At 31.2% G+C, this 23,372-nt stretch overlaps 3 protein-coding genes across 4 annotated transcripts in view; 2 read left to right on the top strand and 1 right to left on the bottom strand.

Annotated features, from left to right (window-relative positions):
- The first annotated feature begins 5,302 nt into the window (after positions 1-5,302).
- On the top strand, positions 5,303-8,751 carry LOC114074393 (actin-depolymerizing factor 10-like). Its single transcript, XM_027912305.1, has 3 exons — positions 5,303-5,454; positions 6,965-7,230; positions 8,204-8,751. The coding sequence occupies exons 1-3, from the start codon at positions 5,452-5,454 to the stop codon at positions 8,352-8,354; spliced, it is 420 nt and encodes a 139-aa protein (XP_027768106.1). The 5' UTR covers positions 5,303-5,451; the 3' UTR covers positions 8,355-8,751.
- A 2,648-nt stretch (positions 8,752-11,399) lies between these two features.
- Positions 11,400-15,334, top strand: LOC107001910 (remorin-like). The gene is made up of 5 exons (XM_015199865.2): positions 11,400-11,571; positions 14,526-14,573; positions 14,644-14,731; positions 14,807-14,888; positions 14,956-15,334. Exons 1-5 carry the CDS (start codon positions 11,427-11,429, stop codon positions 15,157-15,159), a joined length of 567 nt encoding a protein of 188 aa, XP_015055351.1. The 5' UTR covers positions 11,400-11,426; the 3' UTR covers positions 15,160-15,334.
- A 1,768-nt stretch (positions 15,335-17,102) lies between these two features.
- Positions 17,103-23,372, bottom strand: part of LOC107002335 (DEAD-box ATP-dependent RNA helicase 8-like) — a 15,843-nt gene continuing 9,573 nt past the window's right edge. The window contains exons 7-10 of one of the 2 annotated variants that reach the window (XM_015200317.1): positions 23,114-23,202; positions 22,961-23,034; positions 22,751-22,878; positions 17,103-17,649 (exon numbers count right to left, since the gene is read on the bottom strand). In XM_015200317.1, the coding sequence (XP_015055803.1) occupies positions 22,800-22,878; positions 22,961-23,034; positions 23,114-23,202 (242 nt within the window). In that variant the 3' untranslated portion in view covers positions 17,103-17,649; positions 22,751-22,799. The remainder of the gene's footprint in view (positions 17,650-22,750; positions 22,879-22,960; positions 23,035-23,113; positions 23,203-23,372) is intronic. The other variant, XM_015200316.2, reaches the window with a different exon arrangement.

The following is a 23,372-nucleotide window of genomic DNA, read 5'->3' as shown; positions in this document are numbered from 1 at the left end:
GTGATTTCATCAGCATGTACATGTTTGTATTGAACAAACAAGAGGAAAAGTGGGGTAATCTTTTACATAAACATTTATAACTCTCTTCGGTTGTAGTGATTTATAGTCTCAATATTTATTTTCAATTCATCCGAAACTTAAAAAGTTTCTTTTGAGACTTACTACAATCCCAATATTATTCCTCTGATAATAGCACAACTCGTTAGAGCTTGCAATTAATTTTGTGTACTATCACATATTGCATGACACCATCCCTATGGTGAGCATCTCCTTCAACGAGGAAATTATATTATTATTGTCATGGTCAAAATCATTACGAGCAAGACGTCTTTCTTGCTTTACTTTTGTTGTACCATAGGTACACAACCAATGACAAATTTGTATTGCCACACGATAATGATCACAGTCCTTATAGGCAAGAACTATTTCTTTCTTTTGCCCTTTCGGTAGTTCATAATAAACATACCATAGTGACATACAAAACGTACAATACAATTAGCCATTTCTGCCAAATAAAATTTATTTCCTCTCAAATCTCCCGTAAAGATGGGAAGTGACATATATCATTTTTTCTCAAACCTTCCATAGAGGTGAGTTGTGACATATATCCAACCTATAATGATTTTATCACATCTGGACCCATTCTCTTATAGAATGGTCGAGTATTCACGATACTCATCACAAGTCACATTCTCTTTAAGGAGTGGACTAATTATTTATATGTACTTCATAAATTTGCATTATAAGCACATTGTCATGGCTTTAAAATTCATCATATTTCGATGAAACACCTCAACATCACTTCTTGTATCATGATAGAAGATTTATAAACTTGTCAAATTATTGGGTTTACAACATTCACAAGTCTAATGACCTTTCATACCATTTTGATAATAAAAATTGCCTTCACATTTTGAAGGACTATTTGAAGAACTCATAGTGTTCTTCCTTTTATCATTACCACAATGATGACTATTATAATTCTGTCCCTCCACGCCCTTATTCATATCATTAATTATTTGTCATCTTTCAGACTAATCATTCACTGCTACCACATTCATATGATTGAATNTTTATTCTAAATCATAAAATATTTTAGAAAATACATACTTGATTTTATGCATATAATACTTTGATCTTCATAACGAGATCAACCAAAATATGAGCTAAAGAAAAACAAGAACTCACTCTCAATTGGATAGAGACTCATGCTGATAACATGTTATAAAATCAAGCTCATAAGAATATAATCATAAAGAGAAGAAGACAAGAGAAGTAGATAGAAGAAGGGAAATTTCTTCTTATTCAAGTGTATGTAAGTCTCATCTGTATGTCATACAATAGTGAATGAACAATCTTATTTATAGAGTGAGAAATCACTCCAAAAGTCACCATATTAAGTATCATAATGAATAGATACATTCTTATCCAAAACGGTTCATGAATCTAGTGAATATGGATGGTTGTTCATGTACCAACCTTATGGACTATCCACTCATTCAATGAATTTATAACAATTTTATATTTTTTTGGGATGTACTAATAATAAAAAATTATCAAATAATGTGGGTCAAAAAAGTAATTAATAGTGCAAATGTGTTTCTCATTCACCAAGGTATAAAAAGAAGTCTTACTATTTATAAATGATCTTTTACTTTCAAGGAAATGAACTATATGATAGTGTTGTAGACTTGATCTCATTCGTTTTCACCTAATGAATGCCTAAACTTGTCATTAAAAAGATCATAAAGTGTATTTGTTTTCTTTAAAATTTTAAGCACTTAATAGGTCTTAATAATTAAGATCTAGAACAAAATTTTATTTTCATTAAGAGGTATTATTGTGTGAAATATTCAGCATCACTCTATCTACAATCACTAGCCATCATAGCTAACCACGTTTGTTCATCACAACCACCATGACCACTACCATTGTCAATCATTATTACCATTGTTTACCATCAACCAAACTTGTCATGAAAACCACCATCATTGCTAACTTCTACCATCAAATGGTACCAGACTTACCTCTTTCATCATTATGATTATATTCATTGCCTCTACAATCATTATCTCTGTAGTCGTCGTGGCAGCTACCGCCACCACCGCCTATGTAGTCGTCGCCACCTTCACCATCACTCTCACTACTATATTCAATTCCTACTACTGACAAAATCTACCATCACAACTAACATCGACGTCAACCACCACCATATTTCTTCAGTTATCACCACCTTCACCACCTCCTCCACCATTACTTCACTAGTCATTATCTTAACTATCCGTCGAGCTCAAACCTATCTTCCTTCCTTCTGATCTTTTGCTACTACTATTGACCATAGAGTCAATCGTTACCACCAGTCACCTCAATCATCATAACTAGCTCCACCGCCACCTATCACAAATACATCACCAACTATCACACATTCTTCCGCCACCACCAACTATAGATTAACATCAACTAACCTTATCATTACGACCACCAACACCACTATCAATTGCCTCAACACTAAAGTTCTCCATCGTCATAACTATCACCACCATCATTACTTGTCACTAATCACAACAATTATCATCACCATTATCAATACAAACTATCTCCACCATCACTAGCAACTAGCAAGTATAATTATTTCATATTTTATTGGCTTAAGTCATCGATAGCCCCTCAAAGTTGTCCGCATGATTCATTTACACACCTCAATTGAGACTTTACCTAAAATACACTTTAATATTAACGAATATTTATCTATTGAACATAAAATGATAACTAGCTTTACAAATATTGTGCGTGTAATGCAAACGCATTATCTTGACAAAATTGCGAATACAATTACAACACGTGGCACATGGACCCATAATTTTAATTTTGAAAAATAAAAAATATTTTTTAGCCTTTAATAATATAGAAAAAAATTAAATTGATAAAAATAATCTTTCCCCCACCCCCACCTAACCCCCAGCCCATCTAATGTATTGCCCCTTTCTTCTTCATCTTCTTCGCTGTTGTTCCCCAATCGCCATTCACCACTGATTCCTCGGCGATAACAAAAAAAAATGTCTAACCCCATCTCATCCCGAATTCACCCACCAAATCTTTTGCTCTTTCTTTTTTCTTCGTTATATTCTATTCCTCTGACAACTATTCCAATTTTGTAAATATAATCGATCTTGATAAATTATTTTGAATCTACAACGAAGAGAAATTAAAATTATATCAAATTTGTATAGCATTTCTAATAAGATTATGAATGGTGATAGTTTCTCTATTGGAGTTATTGAAAATAAAAATGCACAAATATTGATCAATCAATTTTTTAACTCCAAATGGTCCATTTTTTTCTTCTTCTTGAAAATTCAACAGGTACTTTGTTTACAGAAAATGAAAAAAAATGAATCATAATAAAAGGCAGAAAAATTTGAAGTTTTCAAAATGGTGGGTTGAAGAAGAAGATGAGTGTGGGGGTGTTTTTTTTAATGATTTAAAAGATTAATGTTTAATTAAATTAATTTTTTCTCTATTTAGTCGATGCATGTCAAGTGTCAACAAAGCAAGTATAAATATTTTTAAAAAAAATTAAAAAAATACATTCACGCGCTCAGCAGCGGTGAGATACACTTATTTGTCACATCAGTGTTTTGTTTTTAATAGGCACGTGTCTTGAACAATTTAGGTGTTCAATAGGTATAAGTCCTAGTTCAAGTGTCTATGTGAATTATGTGGACAACTTTAAGGGGCCGCAAATGACTTAAGCCTATTTTGGTCAAATAATGATTTCATTTTATTAATTATTTTTAGATATTTAATTTTAACAAATTGAATTGTATATTTATTGAGTACATATAAATAGACTATGATATTCAGATGTTGAAAAGACAATTATAATCATCTAGATGTGCATTCAGATTCAAACGTCTTAATCTTGATGAAAACAAATGAGGCGTCAGGCTAATTCTAAATTATTTATTAGATTTTAATAGGCTAATAGAAATCTATCTTCTATTTTATTTGTAACAAAGATAGGACAAATATTTATTTGTTCAATCTTATACGTGCCTATGTATCTTTTGGGTACAATTAAAGTCGAAGAGAATAGATGTCATTATTAGCAGATAAGTTAAGCAACACATTCATGTATTGTGCCTCAATCAAAAGGAAAAATTGTATATGATGACAAACTATTAATTCAAATTAAATGCTACAACCACACTTTGATTTAATTGTGCTCCGTAATGTTTGTCAGTCGCCTCTCTCCCTCAAACTCTCGCTCGCCACTCTCCCTCTGTCGCTCGCTCCCACTGTTGCTCGCTCCCTCTATCGCTCACCTCTCTAAGCTTTATACTTGTGTTTCTGTTTATATAAAGCGAGAGAAAATTGTACATATGCAAATATATATATATTTGTCTTATACACTTATAATTATACAATACAAATATTCTCCTGTCCAGTTTTTTTTTTTTTTGCCTTTCTCTCTTTATACAAACATAGATTATACAAATACTTATGTTTGTATAAAGTGAGAGAGAGAGAGAGAGAGAGAGAGAGATTTGATATACAAACGTTTTATTTCGATTCAATTGTATACAAATTCAAATTTATTACATATATACAAACACATAAAATTGAATTGAGAGGTTGTCAACGATTTATATATATGTATAATGAAATAGTCATAACATGTTTGCTATGGAGCGCAATTATGCAAATTATAGTTATAGCATACAAATATGAATTTTCTGTTTGTTATATGTAACAATTATTCCAATAAAAATAATATAAAATTGGGTAAAAATATACCCACACCCGATTTACACCAAGCTTATCGATTCATGACATTTTCTTACACATAAATCCTTAGCAGTAACTAACAGTTAATTAATATGCTTTCTCCCCTAATTAAACCACTTAAGTATTTCTCAAGAGTTGTACAAATAAGTTGAATTTCCATAAATGTAAAGTTATGAGAATTGTCCAAAAATGTTTGTATTTTCATGTCTACTAGCTATAACTATGTTGAATAATTTATAAATTTGAAGGGTATTAAAAATATCTCGATGATTTACAAATTACATTTAAGGATTATGTCAAAAACTCTCATCGATACCACTAAACTGAATGTTAATGTATTTTCCATTACATTGATTGGCCTTAATTCTCCCAAAAAGTAATCCACAATAATAGGAGAAATAATGAATAACCATAATATGTGGGTGACAATATTGATATAACAAAATGGTCGTTACATAATAATTATGAAATTATGGACCATGTTAATTTTGTCCAAAAAAAGTCCTAAACAACCTCTATATTGAACATTTGTTCTGTTCTTATACCCAAAATTAAGGATCTTTTTCTTTCTACACTTTCCTTCTCGTTCTTTTTTGCCAAAAGAAAAAACTTTCTATTTCATTTCTTCAGAAAAACACCAAAATTGTATTGCTAGATACTCAAATGGTATGTTTTATGTACTTTTTTCTTTTCACTTCACAAATCATATTATGTTTTAACATAGCTAGATCTTGAGTGTTTTTCTTTACTATATGGTACATAAGTTATAATGTACTGGTGTATTCTATTACATGATATGCCTAAGTATGACAATATTATTGAAAAACGAAAATATATCATAGAAAACTATCAAAGGGGAGTGAAACTATAGTAGAATTCCTAAAAAGAGACAATGATTTCAAGGAGTTTATGTCCCAAATATTCAATTGCCCTAACTTTAAGGGCCAAGCTATATGGTTCGAAGGGAATTCGATTGAATCCTATTCGTTGGTAAATTTTGACTATGCAAATAAGTTAAAAAAACAACATTTATCATATATTGTTAAATTCCCTTGATGGAGTATTGAAGTAATGGTAAAATGATCTCCGTGTGACCTATAGATCACGAATATTATATCCCTTTGGAATGCGGACCTTCCTTGATTTCTACGTAAATGGTGAGATGCTTCGTGCTCCTAGCTACCCTTTTTTTTTTGTTAAATCCCTTATGACACGAGGGAATCTTTTAGTGTAGTAGCAAAGGTGGCTCAAAATTTGTTTTAAGTGGTAGGTTCAAATAGAAAGTGTGACATTCTTACATTTTCTTGAATTTCCTTACGAAAATTTCTGGCTCAACCACTTTCTAATGTTAGGTGACCTATAGATCACAACATTACTTTTGGGTCATTGGGTAAGGCCCTTCCTTGGAATCCTACATAAACACGAGATGCTTCATGCTCCTGGCTACCTATTTTTGGTTAAATCCTTTTTGACACGAGGGTATCTTTTAGTGTAGTAGCAATGGTTCAAAATTTGTTTTGGGTGGTAGGTTCAAATAGAAAGTGTGACATTCTTACATTTTCTTGAATTCCCTTATCAGAATTTCTAGCTCAGCCACTGTCTAATGTCGTGTGACCTATAGATCACAACATTACTTTTAGGTGTGGCCCTTCCCTGGAATCCTACATAAACATGAGATGCTTCATGCTCCTGGCTAACTTTTTTTTGGTTAAATCCCTTTTGACACAAGGGGATCTTTTAGTTTAGTAGAAAAGGTGGCTCAAAATTTATTTTAGGTGGTAGGTTCAAATAGAAAGTGTGACATTCTTACATTTTCTTGAATTTCCTTGTGAGAATTTATGGGTCCGCCACTGTCTAATATTGTGTGACCTATAGATCACAACATTACTTTTGGGTGTGGCCCTTCCCTAGAATCCTATATAAACATGAGATGTTTCATGCTCCTGCATACCTTTTTCTTGGTTAAATCCCTTTTGACACAAGGGGATCTTTTAGTGTAGTAGAAAAGGTGGCTCAAAATTTGTTTAGGTGGTAAGTTCAAATCAAAAGTGTGACATTCTTACATTCTTTTATGAGAATTTCTGGCTCCGCCGCTGTCAAGAAATAACAGAGTCCGTGACGTGGTTTGTTATTATCTATGTTTGTCTTCTATCTTTCTTTGTTTTTTGTTGGATAGGCGAATTCGGCATCAGGAATAGCAGTGAGTGATGAATGCAAGCTGAGGTTCTTGGAGTTGAAAGCAAAGAGGAACCATAGGTACCTAGTTTTCAAGATTGATGAATCTGTTCAGCAAGTTGTGGTTGAGAAAGTTGGTGGACAGACAGAAACACATGATGATTTTGCTAATAGCATGCCTCCAAGTGAATGTCGTTATGCTGTTTTTGACTATGATTGGACTACTGATGAAAATGTCCAGAAAAGCAGGATCTTCTTTGTTGCTTGGTAAATCATTTCTTTTCACAACCTATTTAACTTCGCTGTTCGAATCCTTCAAAATTGTTGTTAGTTATACGTTACATCTTTCAAAAGTTTTTCATTTTTAAAAAGATCTAACACGAATGCACTGACATTTTTAAAATATCTAAACTAACATAACTACCAATTATCTATCATTTAATATGAATTACTTCTTGAATTGTGAGTCTCTAAACCATGTCAAAGAACATATAGTCTTGATATTTAATAAAGTCAAATCTTGATGAGATTGCAATACCTTGGATGGTCACTGATTCATTTTTTTAGGGAATGACTCAATTATGCCTATATACCACTCTCTCAGTTTCAAAAATGATCTCTTTTTCTTTTTAGTCTGTTTAAAAAAGAATGATCTTTTTTCTTTTTTTGGTAACTACTTTCCACGCGGTATGTTTAAGCCACAAGATTTTGACATAAATTTAATTTAGAATCGCATGATCAAAAGTCTTCTTTATTTTCTTAAACTTCGTGCCAAGTCAAATTATACCAGTCTTTGTGAAACGAAAGTAGTATTATTCAAATCTAGTCTCAAACTGTGTTGCTCACACTCTTCAAAAATGTTTGCATGTCCGATTCTTCAAAAATAGTGTATTTTTAAAGAATCTGACACAAATGCGGCATTGAAAGCGGATTTCCTATGTTGCTCAGACTCTTCAAAAATGTCTGCATGTTCGTTTTTTCAAAAGTAATATATTTTCAAAAAATCTGACACAAATACAACATTAAGAGTGAAGATTCCGCACAATTTAGATCACACATTTTAGGCTGCCACATGTACAAAATTGTAATGCAATACTAAATATAGTCATGTCAACAACTCATCTTACCATATCCACTTGGCAACACTTCATTTTGATATGTAACAAGACATATCTTAAAAAGCTCACAATTTTTTTTATGTGTGATTTGACAATGTTGGAATGTGTGTGTATATATATAGGTCACCAGAGACAGCAAGAGTGAGAAGTAAGATGTTGTATGCAAGTTCAAAAGACAGATTCAGGAGAGAATTAGATGGTGTCCAAGTTGAACTTCAAGCTACTGATCCAAGTGAGATGAGTTTGGATACCTTTGTTGGAAGAATCCATTAATCTCTCTCAATTTTACATACTTTTTGGGCCTCTATTCATTACTATATTAAGGGCTTTTTTAACATGTTTAGTCGCTGGCCCAAAAATAATTAGACTCCCTCACCAATATACAAAAAATATATACATAAAACTAATGTATAAAATATGTATATTTTTTGTATATTATAGGTAATATACAGAAAATATACATTTTACTGTCTATTATTTTGGTGGGCAACTATTAAAAAAGAATCTTATTTAATTTGCCTTTTGGACCTTTCTTTGTTACTACTAGTTTTTAAGGAATTGTGTTGTGATTTCTTTAACTAAAGTTTTTTCAGTTGTCTTTTGAAATTTTTGATTTGTAAACTATTAATTAACATGGTCATGTGACAATGTGATGAAATCCTTTATATTATTTATATATTATTTAGTTGAGTTTTGTTCCTCATTGGTTTTTCTTTCCTTGAATTTTTGCTTTTCATTTTTGACTCTCAATTTTTTCATGAAAAGATCATTTCACATCCTTCTTGTAAAATAATATCAAAAAATAATATGTGGATCTCTATCTTTAGCTAAATATAAAGTGATATGAACGGTCTGTTATGTCCTCCTTTTAATATATTCAACAATTCAATATTCACACTACCATACAACATTATCAATTTTATGGTTGTTCTACAGAACATACCATTCACCTTCGTGGACAAGGATTTTTAGAAGAAAGTTGCATTCTTAAAAAAAGAAAAAAAAATATTAGTGAAAATTTTCGTATTTCTCTAAGTAAATAATTCAACATTTAATTGAATACAACATTCAAACTTCTTAAAGTATGAATTTTTGCAAATAATATTTTACAAATGATAAAATTTAAAGACAGAGTATCTAATTTTATGAAAGGATCGTAAATTGACGTATATATCATAACTTACCATTTACTCTGTTCCTAGTTAGAGTTTGACCATAAATTTTTAAATATTCTTGGCAAATATTATTTGAGTGAAAATTTAGGTGAAATTTTACCGTGTGTTTGGCCATAGGATTTGGGAAATATATTTCACCTTTTTAGAAAAATATGATTTACGCCCATAAGTTTTAAAAATTATTAAAACTAACTATAAGTTTGTATTACAAGTCAATTGGATGTTCGTTACAACAATTACAAATAGTTTCAATCACACTAGAGCAATGTGGTAATTTGGAGCGAGTGCAACAAGTATCATTCCATACATCGTGAAGTAAACGAAGCACATGATTTTATTTCTTGAGTTAATTTTTCATCATTTTCATCACAATCATATCATCACTATTTTGGTGTTTACGTAAAAAATAATGTAATACAACACAAACAACTATTACATAGGGTGTTTTTGTAAAAGATAAAAATTTGGGGTAAAATTTTAATTTTCAAAAGATCCAAATAATGAGATTTGGCCCAAATACTAAAAAAATAGTATTTGAAAATTTGGGATATTTACCAAAAATATTTGCTAAATAATAACAAATTATATGGACAAACATTATTTGTCAAATTTTTCTCCAAATATTAGTTTTTACGTAAAGGTCATTAATGTTTATTTCATTTGGATTGTAGCATATTTTATCATTATTATTTCTTTTTCTTTTGTTTGAAAAAATATGAGTAAATTTTTTTTTTATCATCATATCTTTCTTCGTCGGTTTTTTTCTTTTTTAAGATAGCTTGTAAATATATATTTTTTCAATCAAAGGCTTATTAGAAACAATTTTGTTAAATATAAAAATATAATTAACATATATCAATTTTATAATATTTTATTTATAAAATTATATTAAATATATTATTACGAGTGCTTCTGTAATATACTTTATAGTTGATAGCTGATATCCATGTTTACGTGGCGGTGGCATAATATACAAAAGCCACGTTTTCCAGCATCGTAAGCCACCCTCGAAAAAACATTTAATTACTCCAAATATCAGAAATCAGCCACAATTTTTTGTTGTTTTGCTAAATTTAGATATTAAATAAATATTCCCTCACTATGTTTATGTAGCATCTAACCTCTATAATTAATTTTAGATTTTAAAAATTGATAGCATTTGAATGGTTATGATTTTATTTAAAAAATAATAATTTAATTAAATTGATAAATTGTATAATATTCGTGCAAAATATACTGTTTTTATAAATAATTTTAAATATTTTAAATGTGTTTTTATTAAATTTATTTATAATTTATTTATAAAAGTAAAAATGAGCAAGGTGAGAATATTTATCTTATTAATTTCATGTATATGAATATTTATGACGATTTTTTATAAATAATTTTAAATATTTTTATAAAAGTAAAAATGAGCAAGGTGAGAATATTTATCTTATTAATTTCATGTATATGAATGTTTATGACGATTTTTTATGTGATTAAAAATATCATTTTCTCTTTCTTCTAGATCAAAATAATGAATTTTGAAGTGTTACTCATAGTAAATTCAGTAAGTGAAAGTTGCATACTGTTAGTGATTCTAACTATTTTTGTTTAGAATGAATTATTTCTTTATTTTTGTCTATAGTTAATAACTGAATAATTGAACCAAATGAATGGAAAAAATAATAATAACAAAATCAATAAATATATATTATATTTGATTTGATTTAATTTTGATAATTTTAAAATTAATTAAGTTGGTCAGATTTTAGTTTTGATCAATAATTAATTTAAACCGATTTATGAACACCCTAATTCGAAAAGGTATATTGACTTTAACCATAAAATCAAATATTAACAAAAATTAAAGGTTATATATTTAAAAATTAAGCAATAAAATTATAAATTATAGTAATTTATATTTAAAATATATTTTATAAAAAAAAGGTCCTTTTTTTTTTAATGTTTTCATAATCAAAACGACACACCCTATAAATAGATAGTGATGAAATAAATAAGCGGTGGGATTTTTGGAACTATCCTTCAAAAAGAATTGTTAAAATATTATCAATTTGCTAATAAATATTACTTATATACTATTTATTTATTTATTGAAGAAAAACATTAAACATGGTTGTTAGAAATTGAGTAATAGAGAGTTTGATGAAAAAGTAAATAGGAAGAAATGGAAGCAGAAGTGGCACCGCAAATAAAGCAAGAACCACCACTTGCATCCATAGCTACTCCAAACGACGTCGTTACTCCCACACCACCACCACCTCATCATACTACTACTACTACTCTACCTCATCAACCTCTCACACCTCAAGGTATAATATTTATACGCATAATATATAAATGTGTGCTTTAATTTAGTTTAATTTAGATTTATTTATTTCGATTTTATATGTGTATACTTTAGTCTGTACAAAGCTGAATAACTAGATACATGAGTTTTATGAAATATAATATACGTAAGAAATTACTTAGGATAAATAAATTTCAGTAGGATATGTATGTCTACTCAATTAATTTTATATATATTTAAGTGTCTATCTGTCTGAACCAAAAGTTAAAAGGCATAAATGTGAGACGACACCAAATTAAAAAATATATTTATGTATTGTGTCTTAATTATAGTCTCCTCTATACGTTTATAAATTTTTTTGTGTTTTTTTTTTTTAATATTTAGGTGCTCATTACTATTTTCATTTTTTGAGTTTTTTAAACTTATTTAGGCTTGTTGGTGTTTTATTATTGTACTAGTTGTTTAGTGTAGTTACGTTTTTGTAAATTTTTTTTCCTTGTTTCTACTTAAATTTACTTTTACAAGGTCTTAACAAGATCTACCTATACTCTGTTCTCCCAACGACTCTATTAGGACCATTTTGGGAATTTCACACATAATTATTGTTAGTAATATTTTCTTTGTTTTTATTTATATGTTTTTATTTTTTATTTCATGTGCATTAAGAAATTAAGTAATTTTATTATTTTACTCTTATTTTTTTAAAAAAAAATCAGCTTTTCAATCAATTTATAAGTAATTATTTATTTTGATTAATTAATTTGATCAATGAACATGAATTATTCATTTAGTTTTTATATGTTAGTCAAATTTATATTTTCAAGGCCGATAACTCACAATGGTAAAATAGGAAGAGTATTGTAATTTATGCATTGATTTTATGAAGTGACAAATAAATAGACCAATTATTTATAATAAGGATGACATATAAAAAGAAAGAGAGGGAGTATATAACATTACTATGGTTCCTTTTCTAGTTTTACAAACTCCAATGTCTTAATTTATGTGACATTTTTTGTTTTTTTTAGAGTCAAACAGTTTAAGTTTGACCAAAAAATAATACGTGAAATCTTCAAATTTTTATAAATGAAATTTACATGTTTGTAAACTACGTAAAAAAGTATTATATGTCACATTTATTTACAATTCAAAATAATTAAAAGATATATGAAAAATTTTACTGTCTAAAACAGACTTATTTGAATTTCAAAATCTGAAAAATGTCACAAAAATTGGGATGGAGAAGTAGTATTTAGGATGAGATAAGCAAAAGTATCTTATGGACTTTACGAGTTCAATTAATTATTTCATTATACGTATCAGATAACTTATTTCATTACTAATGTGGTACAAATTGTGGATCAATAATTTCGAAACTCGCTAATGCTTCAAATGCGGAACAAATAATTATGTATTTATTTTGGTTTAATTCTTTTCCCTCGCATCATAGATACGGGCCTGTTTGGATTGACTTTTGGCTTATTTTTGTTATTTTAGCTTTAAAATACGTGCTTATAAGTATTTTTTTAACTTTACTCAAACACTTCAAAACTGCTTAACAATTATTTTGGCTTTAAAACACCTAAAATAAGTCAATCCAACCGATAGTCTCTTTAGATTTTTAGACTTCGGCTTCTTTTATATTATTTAACGCTACCAATTTAGTGTAATTATTGATGGTAAATATGGTATGATACAAATTAAAGAGGGTAAAATAACAGATATGGTATTATTTACACCGTCAATATATGTTTTAACTATTTTTTTGATTTATACAAATGAAAATGAGTTATTTGTGAATGTGTTCTTTTTCATGGAATCTTTAATCTTAGATGGTGAATTCTCAGTTAAAATTATTGGGCTATATAATATCACAGCTGATTTTGTTATTATATTGATATCTTGAGCTTTTATGCCATCGTTTAAATATGACATGACGCATGGAACTAGAGTTAAGATTTGAAGCTTATGAGTTTGAGATTATAGTTATTTTAAGTTATTGGGTTCTAAATTAGATAATTTGCGCATTTTAATAGATTTTTTAAGAAAAATACAATGTTTTCAAACTAAAGTTATTAAGTTTGATGGAACCTTCAAGCTAGAGTTACACTGCTCCGCCCTTTGATGTGCAAACTAAATTATATAGTTTGCACATATTTAATAGCGATTTCGCTTGTTCTTCAACTTCAATCGAATAGGTTAGATATGAAACTCGATTAAAAGAACATCGCGATGGTGGTACTATAGTAGCAATTTCTAAATATGTAAATTTTATTCCAGAAGATTTAAGATACATCAAAGGCTTAATTGAGACCAAAAGTTAGCAAATTTGATTGTGTACACTGTATCCCTTCAATTTCTTTGAAATGTTAGAAGTACTAATTAGCTTGGAACTGAGCCGTAGTTGTTGTTGGTACGAGTACTAATTTGAGGGTGTACACTGAATCCCTTCAATTTCTTTGAAATGTTAGAAGTACTAATTAGCTTGGAACTGAGCCGTAGTTATTGTTGTTTGTACGAGTACTAATTTGAGGGTGTACACAGAATCCATTCAATTTCTTTGAAATAATAGAAGTACTAATTTGAGGGTGTACACCGAATCCATTCAATTTCTTTGAAATGATAGGAGTACTAATTTGTTTGGAACTGAGCCGTAATAGTTGTTTGTACTGAGTACTAATTTCTTGGCTCATCGTTTTCTCTAATTACTGCATAGTTTTTCTCAGAATCCAAAATGAACTTAGCAGATTGTTTGCCCTAATTCATTGCCTGATAAATAACTTCACAGCTAGTAAACTCAAACTCTCTGTATAGTTGTCGTTTTTTCTGAACAGCAACGCGATTTTTGAATTACTAAGTCACCACATTAGCATTGCATATATGATACATCTCGAGGAGACTATTCGCTCTCTGGATGCTCGTTGTGATTCTCTGATATCATGATATATGATGTTATTGTTTTCCTGATTTTAACAGATACCGATGTTTCATCGAAGAAAAGTTCAAAAGGATCTCTTGACAGAGGTACGTATTACATACAACGCGTATAAATGATAGTATCTCAGATGTGTTTTAACATAAGCTTTTTATTCAGATATTGCTCTTTCACAGCTTGAAAATGAGAAAAGGTCATCTTTCATCAAGGCATGGGAAGAAAGTAAAAAAAGCAAAGTGAACAACAAGTAGGATTTTCAAAACTTTCAATATCTGTTTAACATAAATAATCAACGCGTAATCGTTTTTTTATTATTGAGTAGGGCACAAAAGAAGCTCTCTGCAGTTGCAACATGGGAGAAAACTCATACAGCAAAGCTTGAAGCTAAACTGAAACAACTTGAGGTAACTATACTTAGAGTCCGACTATACGTGCATCAAAATACTTTTTGAACATTTTCTGTGTTGATAGGATCAACTAGAGCATAAGAAAGCAGAATACGCGGAGAAGATAAAAAATGAAGTAGCGTTGATTCGTAAGGAGGCAGATGAGAAGAGAGCTGAGGTTGAAGCGAGACGAGGGGAAGAATTTCTGAAAGCAGAGGAGAGAGCAGCAACGTATCGCGCTACGGGACAAACCCCTAAGAAGAAGCTTCTTGGATGCTATGGTTGTTAACGATGTTATGAAGATTATGAAAAAATAACTTTGATTGTAGTAAATTTCATGCTGCTGTTTTTTTTAATGTGTGTTCTGTTCTATAATGAGTGTGCAATTTGGTTCTCTCTGTTTTCTACTCTGCATATGAAAACTACTCATGTTGAATGAAGTGTCAAATCTCAATTTTGTCGGACAGATCACGGTTTTATCTTGCATTTCTATAAAATGTTACTTTCACAGCTTGAATTCGTGATATCAGTGGTGAAGCCACACCGGTCGACACTCCTTCTTTAGAAAATTAGCTAGAATTAAAATATTTTTTTATGTATATTTATATTAGATACTGACACTTCTTGGCTTCTATACGATTTTATTTCTTTATATTTTGAATCAAATTCTAGCTCCGCCACTGCGTGACCTCATGGTCACATGGCAGTAACTTTACTCGTTAGTTCAAGGCACCTCTTTCTAATGCAACTTCAAGTAAAGAAGAGAAATTTGGTTTTTTAAGGATTAGATATTCAAAACAAGTCCCTCACAATATGGAGAGACTTTTACAAAACAATCAGGCCAAGAGACCTAAATTTCAAAACATTGCAACATAGAGAGCACTAATTTAGTGCATTATATGAGTTTTAATAATGGTTTAAGCTTAATGATGCTTATGGTTAATAGATTTATAACTTTTAATAGTGCACCAAATAAATGTGTATATGGACAGAATATTAGGAAAACTTTTGGCCAAATTCATTAATTGGGAACTTCTAAAATTTTAGAAATTACCCCGAGTTTTAATATTTACTAGAAACACTCGTCATCTATAATTTTAGGTTAAATTTTGTTCCTAATTCGTTATAAAAAAATTATGAAATGATACACATATTTATATTGTTTTTATAAGTAATAATAGTAGTTTTTTTTTTTTAGAAATCAATTTTATTTTTCTTTTGTTTTCTTTCTGTTTTCATAATCTTAACAGTTGTGCTCACTGTCACGACTTTCACATAACATTTTCATTAAATGTAAACAAACTTATGAATATTTCTATAGTTTTAAAATTTATGGGTACAAATTATATTTCTTTAAAAAAATGAATATTTTTCCAAATTCTGTGACCGAATGCATTACACAAAAAGACTCGATAAAAGTATTTGAAAATGTACGATCGTACATTAGCTTAGAGTTTAAACATGTTACAATATTTAATCATCGATATTATCTTTCGTTAATTATTTAACTTGATAATTATTATTTTAGTTGGTTCAAACATCATAATAATGAACTTGTCAAATAAATATGTCAAACCTATTATTATTAACTATTTCAAATGTGAAAGTCTATAATTATCTTTAGGGTAGAATATTATAAATACATCTAAACAATCTTCTGTGTTTTGAGTCTTGAACTTAAACTATTAAAATTGTGGATTTCATATCTAAAATGTCAACTAGTTAGTTTGAAAAACATATCTCAATAATTTATGCAATAGAGTCTCGTTTATTTTAAAAAATCTACCACATGAACGAAGCATTCTGACTTGATAAAATTAAATAATTATATATATATCTAATACACACATTTGTTTTCTAAAAACAAACTTAAATTTTTATTTGGAGGGGGGAGGGGGAGTGATAGAAATTTATCATTTCGTGGCACCGGGCGTGGCTGAACCATCTACGATGGGGGGAGCTAATGCACAGGGAAGAAGCTTAGATAAAAGAATACGTTCTTGCATCGCTTTTTTTAGTGGGTCAGGTGCATAAAAAAATAAAAAATTGAAGTCAGCAAAATATCTTTCAAAATAGGCCTTAGATTTAAGGAAAGTCATTTTTCTTAAAATTTGAGGAAAATGAGTTGTGATTTGAAAAACGTTTTATCCAACCAAACAAAAAAAAAAAATTGGAAAACATTTTCCGGCCAAACACACCTTACAACTTAAATAGAGACAAGGCAGAGAAAGATTCAATTATTCAAATCCGGAATAGATAAAATTAAAACAGTACTCTTCACATTCAGCCAAATTGACTACATTCATGCAGACACATAACCTGCTTCATCATTCCAAACACTAACATAACAGGAGAAAAGCTATAAGCTGAAAGGAGTACAATGCTTCTGGTACACATACTGAGACACTGGTTGAACGTCTGATATTAATCTCTATGAGTGCACGAAAATGACTACCACATCTTTAGGTATCACTTCTCCATGACCCACATTACCATATGAATACCATAGAGCAAAATCTTGTACAGCTTATCCAACAGACATAAACCGAAAAGGAAACAGCGACAAATGTCAAATACTACATTAACCAGGGGACTCACCAACGGTCAGTCTCTGACTGGACCTATCCATTGTCAGTATGTACTGCTAAAGTCTTTTAGGATTAACTTAAAACTCGTCACTAGAACTAAAGATGAACTCAGTTATCTCGGCAACCATGAAACAGCCAAGTCATCCATTATCTCAGCATCTCAGGCATCGCACAACTTCAACATGAGATTTCTGCAAGGAAAAAAATGGCTCAAATAAATATTCCACGTGTTTGCCTTGTTTGCCCTACCCTTATTCCGGGTGAAAGAAAGGGGCTGGCAGCACAAAAAATTGTTTTTTTTCATAACGCAGCATAAACATATTATTGCACATTGGATGATGCCTTTATTTCAGGCTTTTCCAATTTGTGGGCATTTGAGAAGAAAATGTGAGGTGTCATTAGGTTGGGACTAAGGGATTGCAATGGGGCGGGTAGAAACTTAACCCACAATTTTAATCCGCCCCACCCTGCCCTGATTAACATTTTTTTCTATTCCTAACCCGCTCCGCTTATGTTCTATCGATTTTTTTTCTTTTCTTTATTATGTTATTTGCTAGAACAGTACACAAATTTAATTTTTTATTATATTTTCTTAACTGTGAAGATCTAGTTCAATTATTTTCTTAGTTCTTGTTTTGTTAAAACACACAATTTTGTTAAATCAGTACATAAATTCTATTTTCTTTACCAATCATTTCAATTAAATTTTATGAACTAAAACCCATTACAAAATTTGAGTACTTCTTTGAAAACTATAAAGAAAGAGCGAAGATGGTACTAGACTGACAGTTAAAGCTGGGAGATAAAGAAAAATGATAAAAAATATTTCAACCCGCCACCCGCTCCGCACCGCTTAATTTCTTAAAAAAATTATTCCAAACCGCCCCGCCCCGCATAGACTTAGACCTACCCCGCCCTGCAACTGCCTCGCCCCATTGCCATCCCTATTGGGACTAGTGGAAAGAATAATACCAAATAAAATTCAATAATGTCAAATATTGTTTCATACAATATTTGGTTCCAATGTTCTTTTCCGCATACTAATACCAACATAAGTTAAGCGGGAATTTATGTTAGTTTATGCAGAAGAGAACAGGTTTGGAGCAAAGAGAGGAAATGTGGTGGCTGGGAAATGCGAAAGGGATCTAACAAAGTTGAAGATTGTTATGTGTTGCTTAAAGGAGCTCCCAACATGATAGAGGTATGGCCATAGAAGAATATCTTAAAAGTCAAGAGTCATATACAAAGTGGCTTGTTTTGTTTGGTTGATGGTGAAATAAGTATATTTAACACAAGAAAATCTAATAAAGAGTGTATTCCACATGCCATCATTGTGGCAAGGAACCTGAAACTAATCGTCACTACTCCTACACTAATGTGACTGTACAAAATTCAGAATATCTACGTATGAAAGAGATTTCATGGGTAATGCCAAATCACTCTCCGGATTTACAGAAATGTTGGAACAGCGGAGAAGGTTAGCCTAGGCAAAAAAGCAGATGGAAAATGATACCTACCTGTATTTGGTGGACTGTCGAGACAGAGAAATCTGAGATGCTTTGAAGAGATCAGTAGCTCAATCTAGAAAAGTAAAGGTGAAATCACTTTTGTTGTTCTATTTTTATGAAAAGAAGAATTTTCTTCAGACACTGAATCTATTTTGGAGATTTTGGAGTCTTTGTAAGATTGCGTAGTACATTTTAGCCTTTTTGGAAGTTTTTGATCTCCTCTTGTATACATGGTTTACTGCATCTATTGGTGCTATATATAGTCTGTTGCCACCTCAAAAAAGAAGGCATTTGCCAGCTTAATCCTGATTGTCTTGTCCTAGTAAAACACCATATCAAGAATATCTAATAGCATGTTTAACACACAATATCTTTCTAGGCTATCAGATGGATTGATAGAGTGTGTGTGTGTCAGAAATCTCCTCACTTCTTTGGGAAGCTACAACTGATATCTGGAGCATGTTCTTTTCACTTTTTGGAGTGGCATGGATCATGCCTAGTAATGCAAAGGAAGCATATGAGTGTTGGTGTTCATGGAGAGTTGGAAAATGAGAGTTGGAAAATCCATCATGAATATCTAGACAGATGATGCCGGCTTGTATTTTTTGGTGTATCTGGAATTAGAGGAATAAAAGATGTTCTGATGGTATCACAACTCCTATATGTCCTTAAAGCCAAGAGCCTAATGAACCTATTTACTTGCAAAATCATGCACTTGAATCTAGTTTTGAACTTATAGAAGAATTGGGTTAAGAAGAGGGATGAACATGGACTTTGAGAAGAAAGAATTGAAGCACTCTAATCAGAAGAAACTAATATGGAAGCTATATGGGTTTTAATCGAACGAATATATAATATATAGGTCAAGTAATAGAATTTATTCATGGGTTACATCTGAACCATTCACACACTGCCATGTAAGCCACTATATTTGAGTGTAGAGAGGTCTGTTAGTTTTTAGCGTCATGTTTAAGCCCAAAGAGAACAGTGTGGGTGATTGGGGACTGATACTCAAAAAACAAAAAATGTTTATGACATTCTTGAAACAAATCCATTAGGTCAGGAATAGGTTTGGCCCTTCACCATTTATATTATTAAGAATTCTCTCAAATCTTGTCATGAAAAATAGCAAATATTGAGATTGTTCAGTTGGAACAACTTATTAACACATCTTGTGGATCATTTTTTCTTTTTAAATTTATGTTGTTGAAAATAAATTGGTAGTAAAACAAAGAAAAGGCAGTGTAAAAAAGAGTAATTGTAGAGCAAGGACCCATAAATATTACAGGTCAATAAACTTTGCACCATTTGAAATAATATTTTCTTATTCTTATGATGCTCTAATCCCAAATCAAAAATAAAAATAAAAAAAATTAATATGGAAATTCCATACGACATACTCCAGCGAAATCCCACTATGTGGGGTTTATGAAGGGAAGAGTGTATGCAGACCTTACCACTATTTTCTAAATTATTTATTCAAAGATTATATGATAAAAGTCAAACAGAGTATTTGTAGGGAGACATTATCAAATTAATGATACACATTAGCTAAACTAACATGTGTCTTTAAGAGGGGGATAATCTTGGATATCAAATTGGAATACATACATAGTAAATAATTGTGCCACTCCACTCGACTATCAATCCCCTTGAAATCCCAACACCTCTCTAGCTACCTCCATAATGCAATTCACTGGCCTATCCTGCATACTGCTTGCATCCCCACTAATCCCCCCCAAGCCCTCATGGCCAACAACTTCTCTCCAATCTCCTGAGCTTTGACAAGAGTCAAGCTACCCCATTTGGTCCTTGGAAGGTCATACAAAACCCTCTTTCGTTCTCTTCCACTTTCTCTTAATCTCTCAAATCCATTATCAAGAGTTCACGTTGAGTCGTAAGATACAAAACCCTTTTGATACCTTGCATATAAATAACAAAGGGTCGCAAAAATTACAGATTACAAAAGTCACAATTTTCAAGAGTATGAATATGTGGCTTTTGCAATATGAAATTGAATATGCTCGTCTTATGAAAATAATATAAACATGACTTAATAAGCCTATTGACTATTTAGTCCATTTCTTATCAAAAATTGTTCTGGTAGCATTTTTATTTTCTCCATTATGTTTAATTTTCAATGTTGAATCCAATTGGTGGACACAAATGAATTATTCCTTCAAAAATTAGCACTAATTTGTTAGTTCATAATCCCAACCATAAAAACCACACCGAAAAAACGTATTTACAAAATACTAAAGCAAAGAGATGTGTCCTTCCAATAAAAGGTTTGAAAGTTCTTTTCTAGCAGACAAATTGTTTTATACAAAAAATTGTCGCCAATAAAGGAGACAACTATTCAGAGAAGACGTAATATAATACTCTTCCGTCCCAATTTATGTGAAGGTGTTTGACGGGGCACGGAGTTTAAAAAGGAAAGGAAGACTTTTGAAATGTTACTAACTATAAAAAGGTGATGTTCTCTTTGGGACCAACTAAAAGGAAAGAATGTTATCGATTTTCCATTTAATATTAAATACAAAATAAATATTAGTAAAGAATTTTGGTCTTCAACTTCTAGGGTTCCTCACTTCTATAAATAGTATAAATACAAATAAAGATAAACAAATGATGTGAAAATTACAGCTAAATCATAAGCTAAAATGAACTCTAGAACAGCCTTACATTCATCATTTCTAATATCATAACCATTTCCTCATCTACTTGGCCAAAACGGTCGCCATCTTTACCCTCAATTCCATTTACATCTCCCCCAACAAAGATTTGCTGGTATCCTGAAATCCCTTGAACAGTGTGTTCATATAAAATTTAGTTCTAGCTTCTGCATCTAATCCCTTTTGGGGAGCATAGGAACTAATGGCATTGATCATAACCATATCCCCATATACTCGGGCAAAACAATCGCTATCTTTACCTACAAGTCCATTTAGATCTCCCCCAATAAAGATTTGCTGGTATCCCGAAATCCCTTGAAAGGTGTGTTCATATCCCTCCCAAAATGTAGTTTTCGCTTCTGCATCTAATCCCTTTTAGGGAGCATAGGAACTAATGGCATTGATTGTCTCCCTCCCCAAGAAAGACTAACACAATAATCATATCTCCAACTCGTTTTACTTCTACAACTTTATCCTCAAGGCTCAAGATTCACAATACCTCTATTCTTAATTTTATCTTATCTAACAATACCATAATTTATCACTCGTGTTACCAATCCTTAAGCCTTTTTGCCCTTCCCATTTAGTTTCCACAAAGCATGCAATATCAACTCTTCTCCTTTAAAGAATATCTATCCTTTAATTAATTCGAGTTTCCTGTCAAAGTGCCTATGTTCCAATTAACGGCCTCAATTTGACCCTCTTGGACAAACCTTTTTACCAAATTTGTCCATGATGCAGGAACCCTTTCTTATTTTGCACCACATCCAGGCACAGATATGGCAGAGCTAGCTTTGTTACCCATAACCATCAGATGTGGAAACCTTTCCATATTTTACACCACACGGGGCTAATGTGGCAGGATTACAACTTTTTACCCACACTTGTCCATAATGTCGGAACCCTTGCTCATACTCCCTCACACCCACGAGGTGGGGTGATGAAATAAATGATAAACCCCCAGGCAAGATGCAAGTAAAAATAAAGTGGAAAATAATCAGTAATTGACACACTGAGAAGATATCAATTTATAGGACTGCACTTAAATCTGCATACAAAAAAAATAAGATTCTCAGGTAGCTCATCTCAGAACTCTAACAACTGCATACCTGTACAAAAGACTCACCATTGGTGCACCATAACCGAGCAGCTAACTGATCAAAGGCAATATATAGCCTGATCTATGTGCGGAGGAATTTGCTTGATCTCTGTTCCTAGTTCTTGTTCAATTCTGTACCTGTTAGATACGATCCCATATTATTACCAAGTACATAAACTAAATGAACTTCTATGGCAAAAGAGAGATATCATATGCATACAGGTTGAAGCGATCCTCATAAGTAATCAGGTTCACAGCTAAACCAAGATGCCCAAATCTCCCTGATCGCCCAACCTGCAAAATATATGTGATAAGAAAATAGCACATATAGATAAGAGAGATGATTCACTGGGCAAAGATTTGTAATGTATACCCTGTGTAAATATGTCTCGGAGTTCTTCGGGAAATCAAAATTTATAACAACATTGACTGCTTGAATATCTATCCCTCTAGTAAACAGATCTGCACCCAACATGAAAGAATAAAAGGTTGCACAATCGACCAAGAAAATGCATTAAACATCACACAATATAATTACAAGAAGTTCACTTAGTTATCTACATGGGAAAAAGATGACCCAGTGTTATGAAAGGCTAAAAGCGCAGAAAAGCTCTAAGGTTGGGGGGGGGGGG

This window comes from Solanum pennellii, chromosome 10, assembly GCF_001406875.1.
Source record: "Solanum pennellii chromosome 10, SPENNV200".
Taxonomy (NCBI): Eukaryota; Viridiplantae; Streptophyta; class Magnoliopsida; order Solanales; family Solanaceae; genus Solanum; species Solanum pennellii.
Note: the sequence above shows the minus strand (reverse complement) of the source record. Positions and strands in the feature narration are given on the sequence as shown.

Excerpts from the sequence above, each read along its gene's own strand:
- LOC114074393 (XM_027912305.1), top strand. Across the intron at positions 7,231-8,203 it reads AGGATCTTCTTTGTTGCTTG|GTCACCAGAGACAGCAAGAG; the intron begins GTAAATCATTTC and ends GTATATATATAG.
- LOC107001910 (XM_015199865.2), top strand. The coding sequence starts at position 11,427 with ATGGAAGCAGAAGTGGCACCGCAAATAAAGCAAGAACCACCACTTGCA. Across the intron at positions 14,574-14,643 it reads AAAAGGATCTCTTGACAGAG|ATATTGCTCTTTCACAGCTT; the intron begins GTACGTATTACA and ends CTTTTTATTCAG. Across the intron at positions 14,732-14,806 it reads AAAAGCAAAGTGAACAACAA|GGCACAAAAGAAGCTCTCTG; the intron begins GTAGGATTTTCA and ends ATTATTGAGTAG.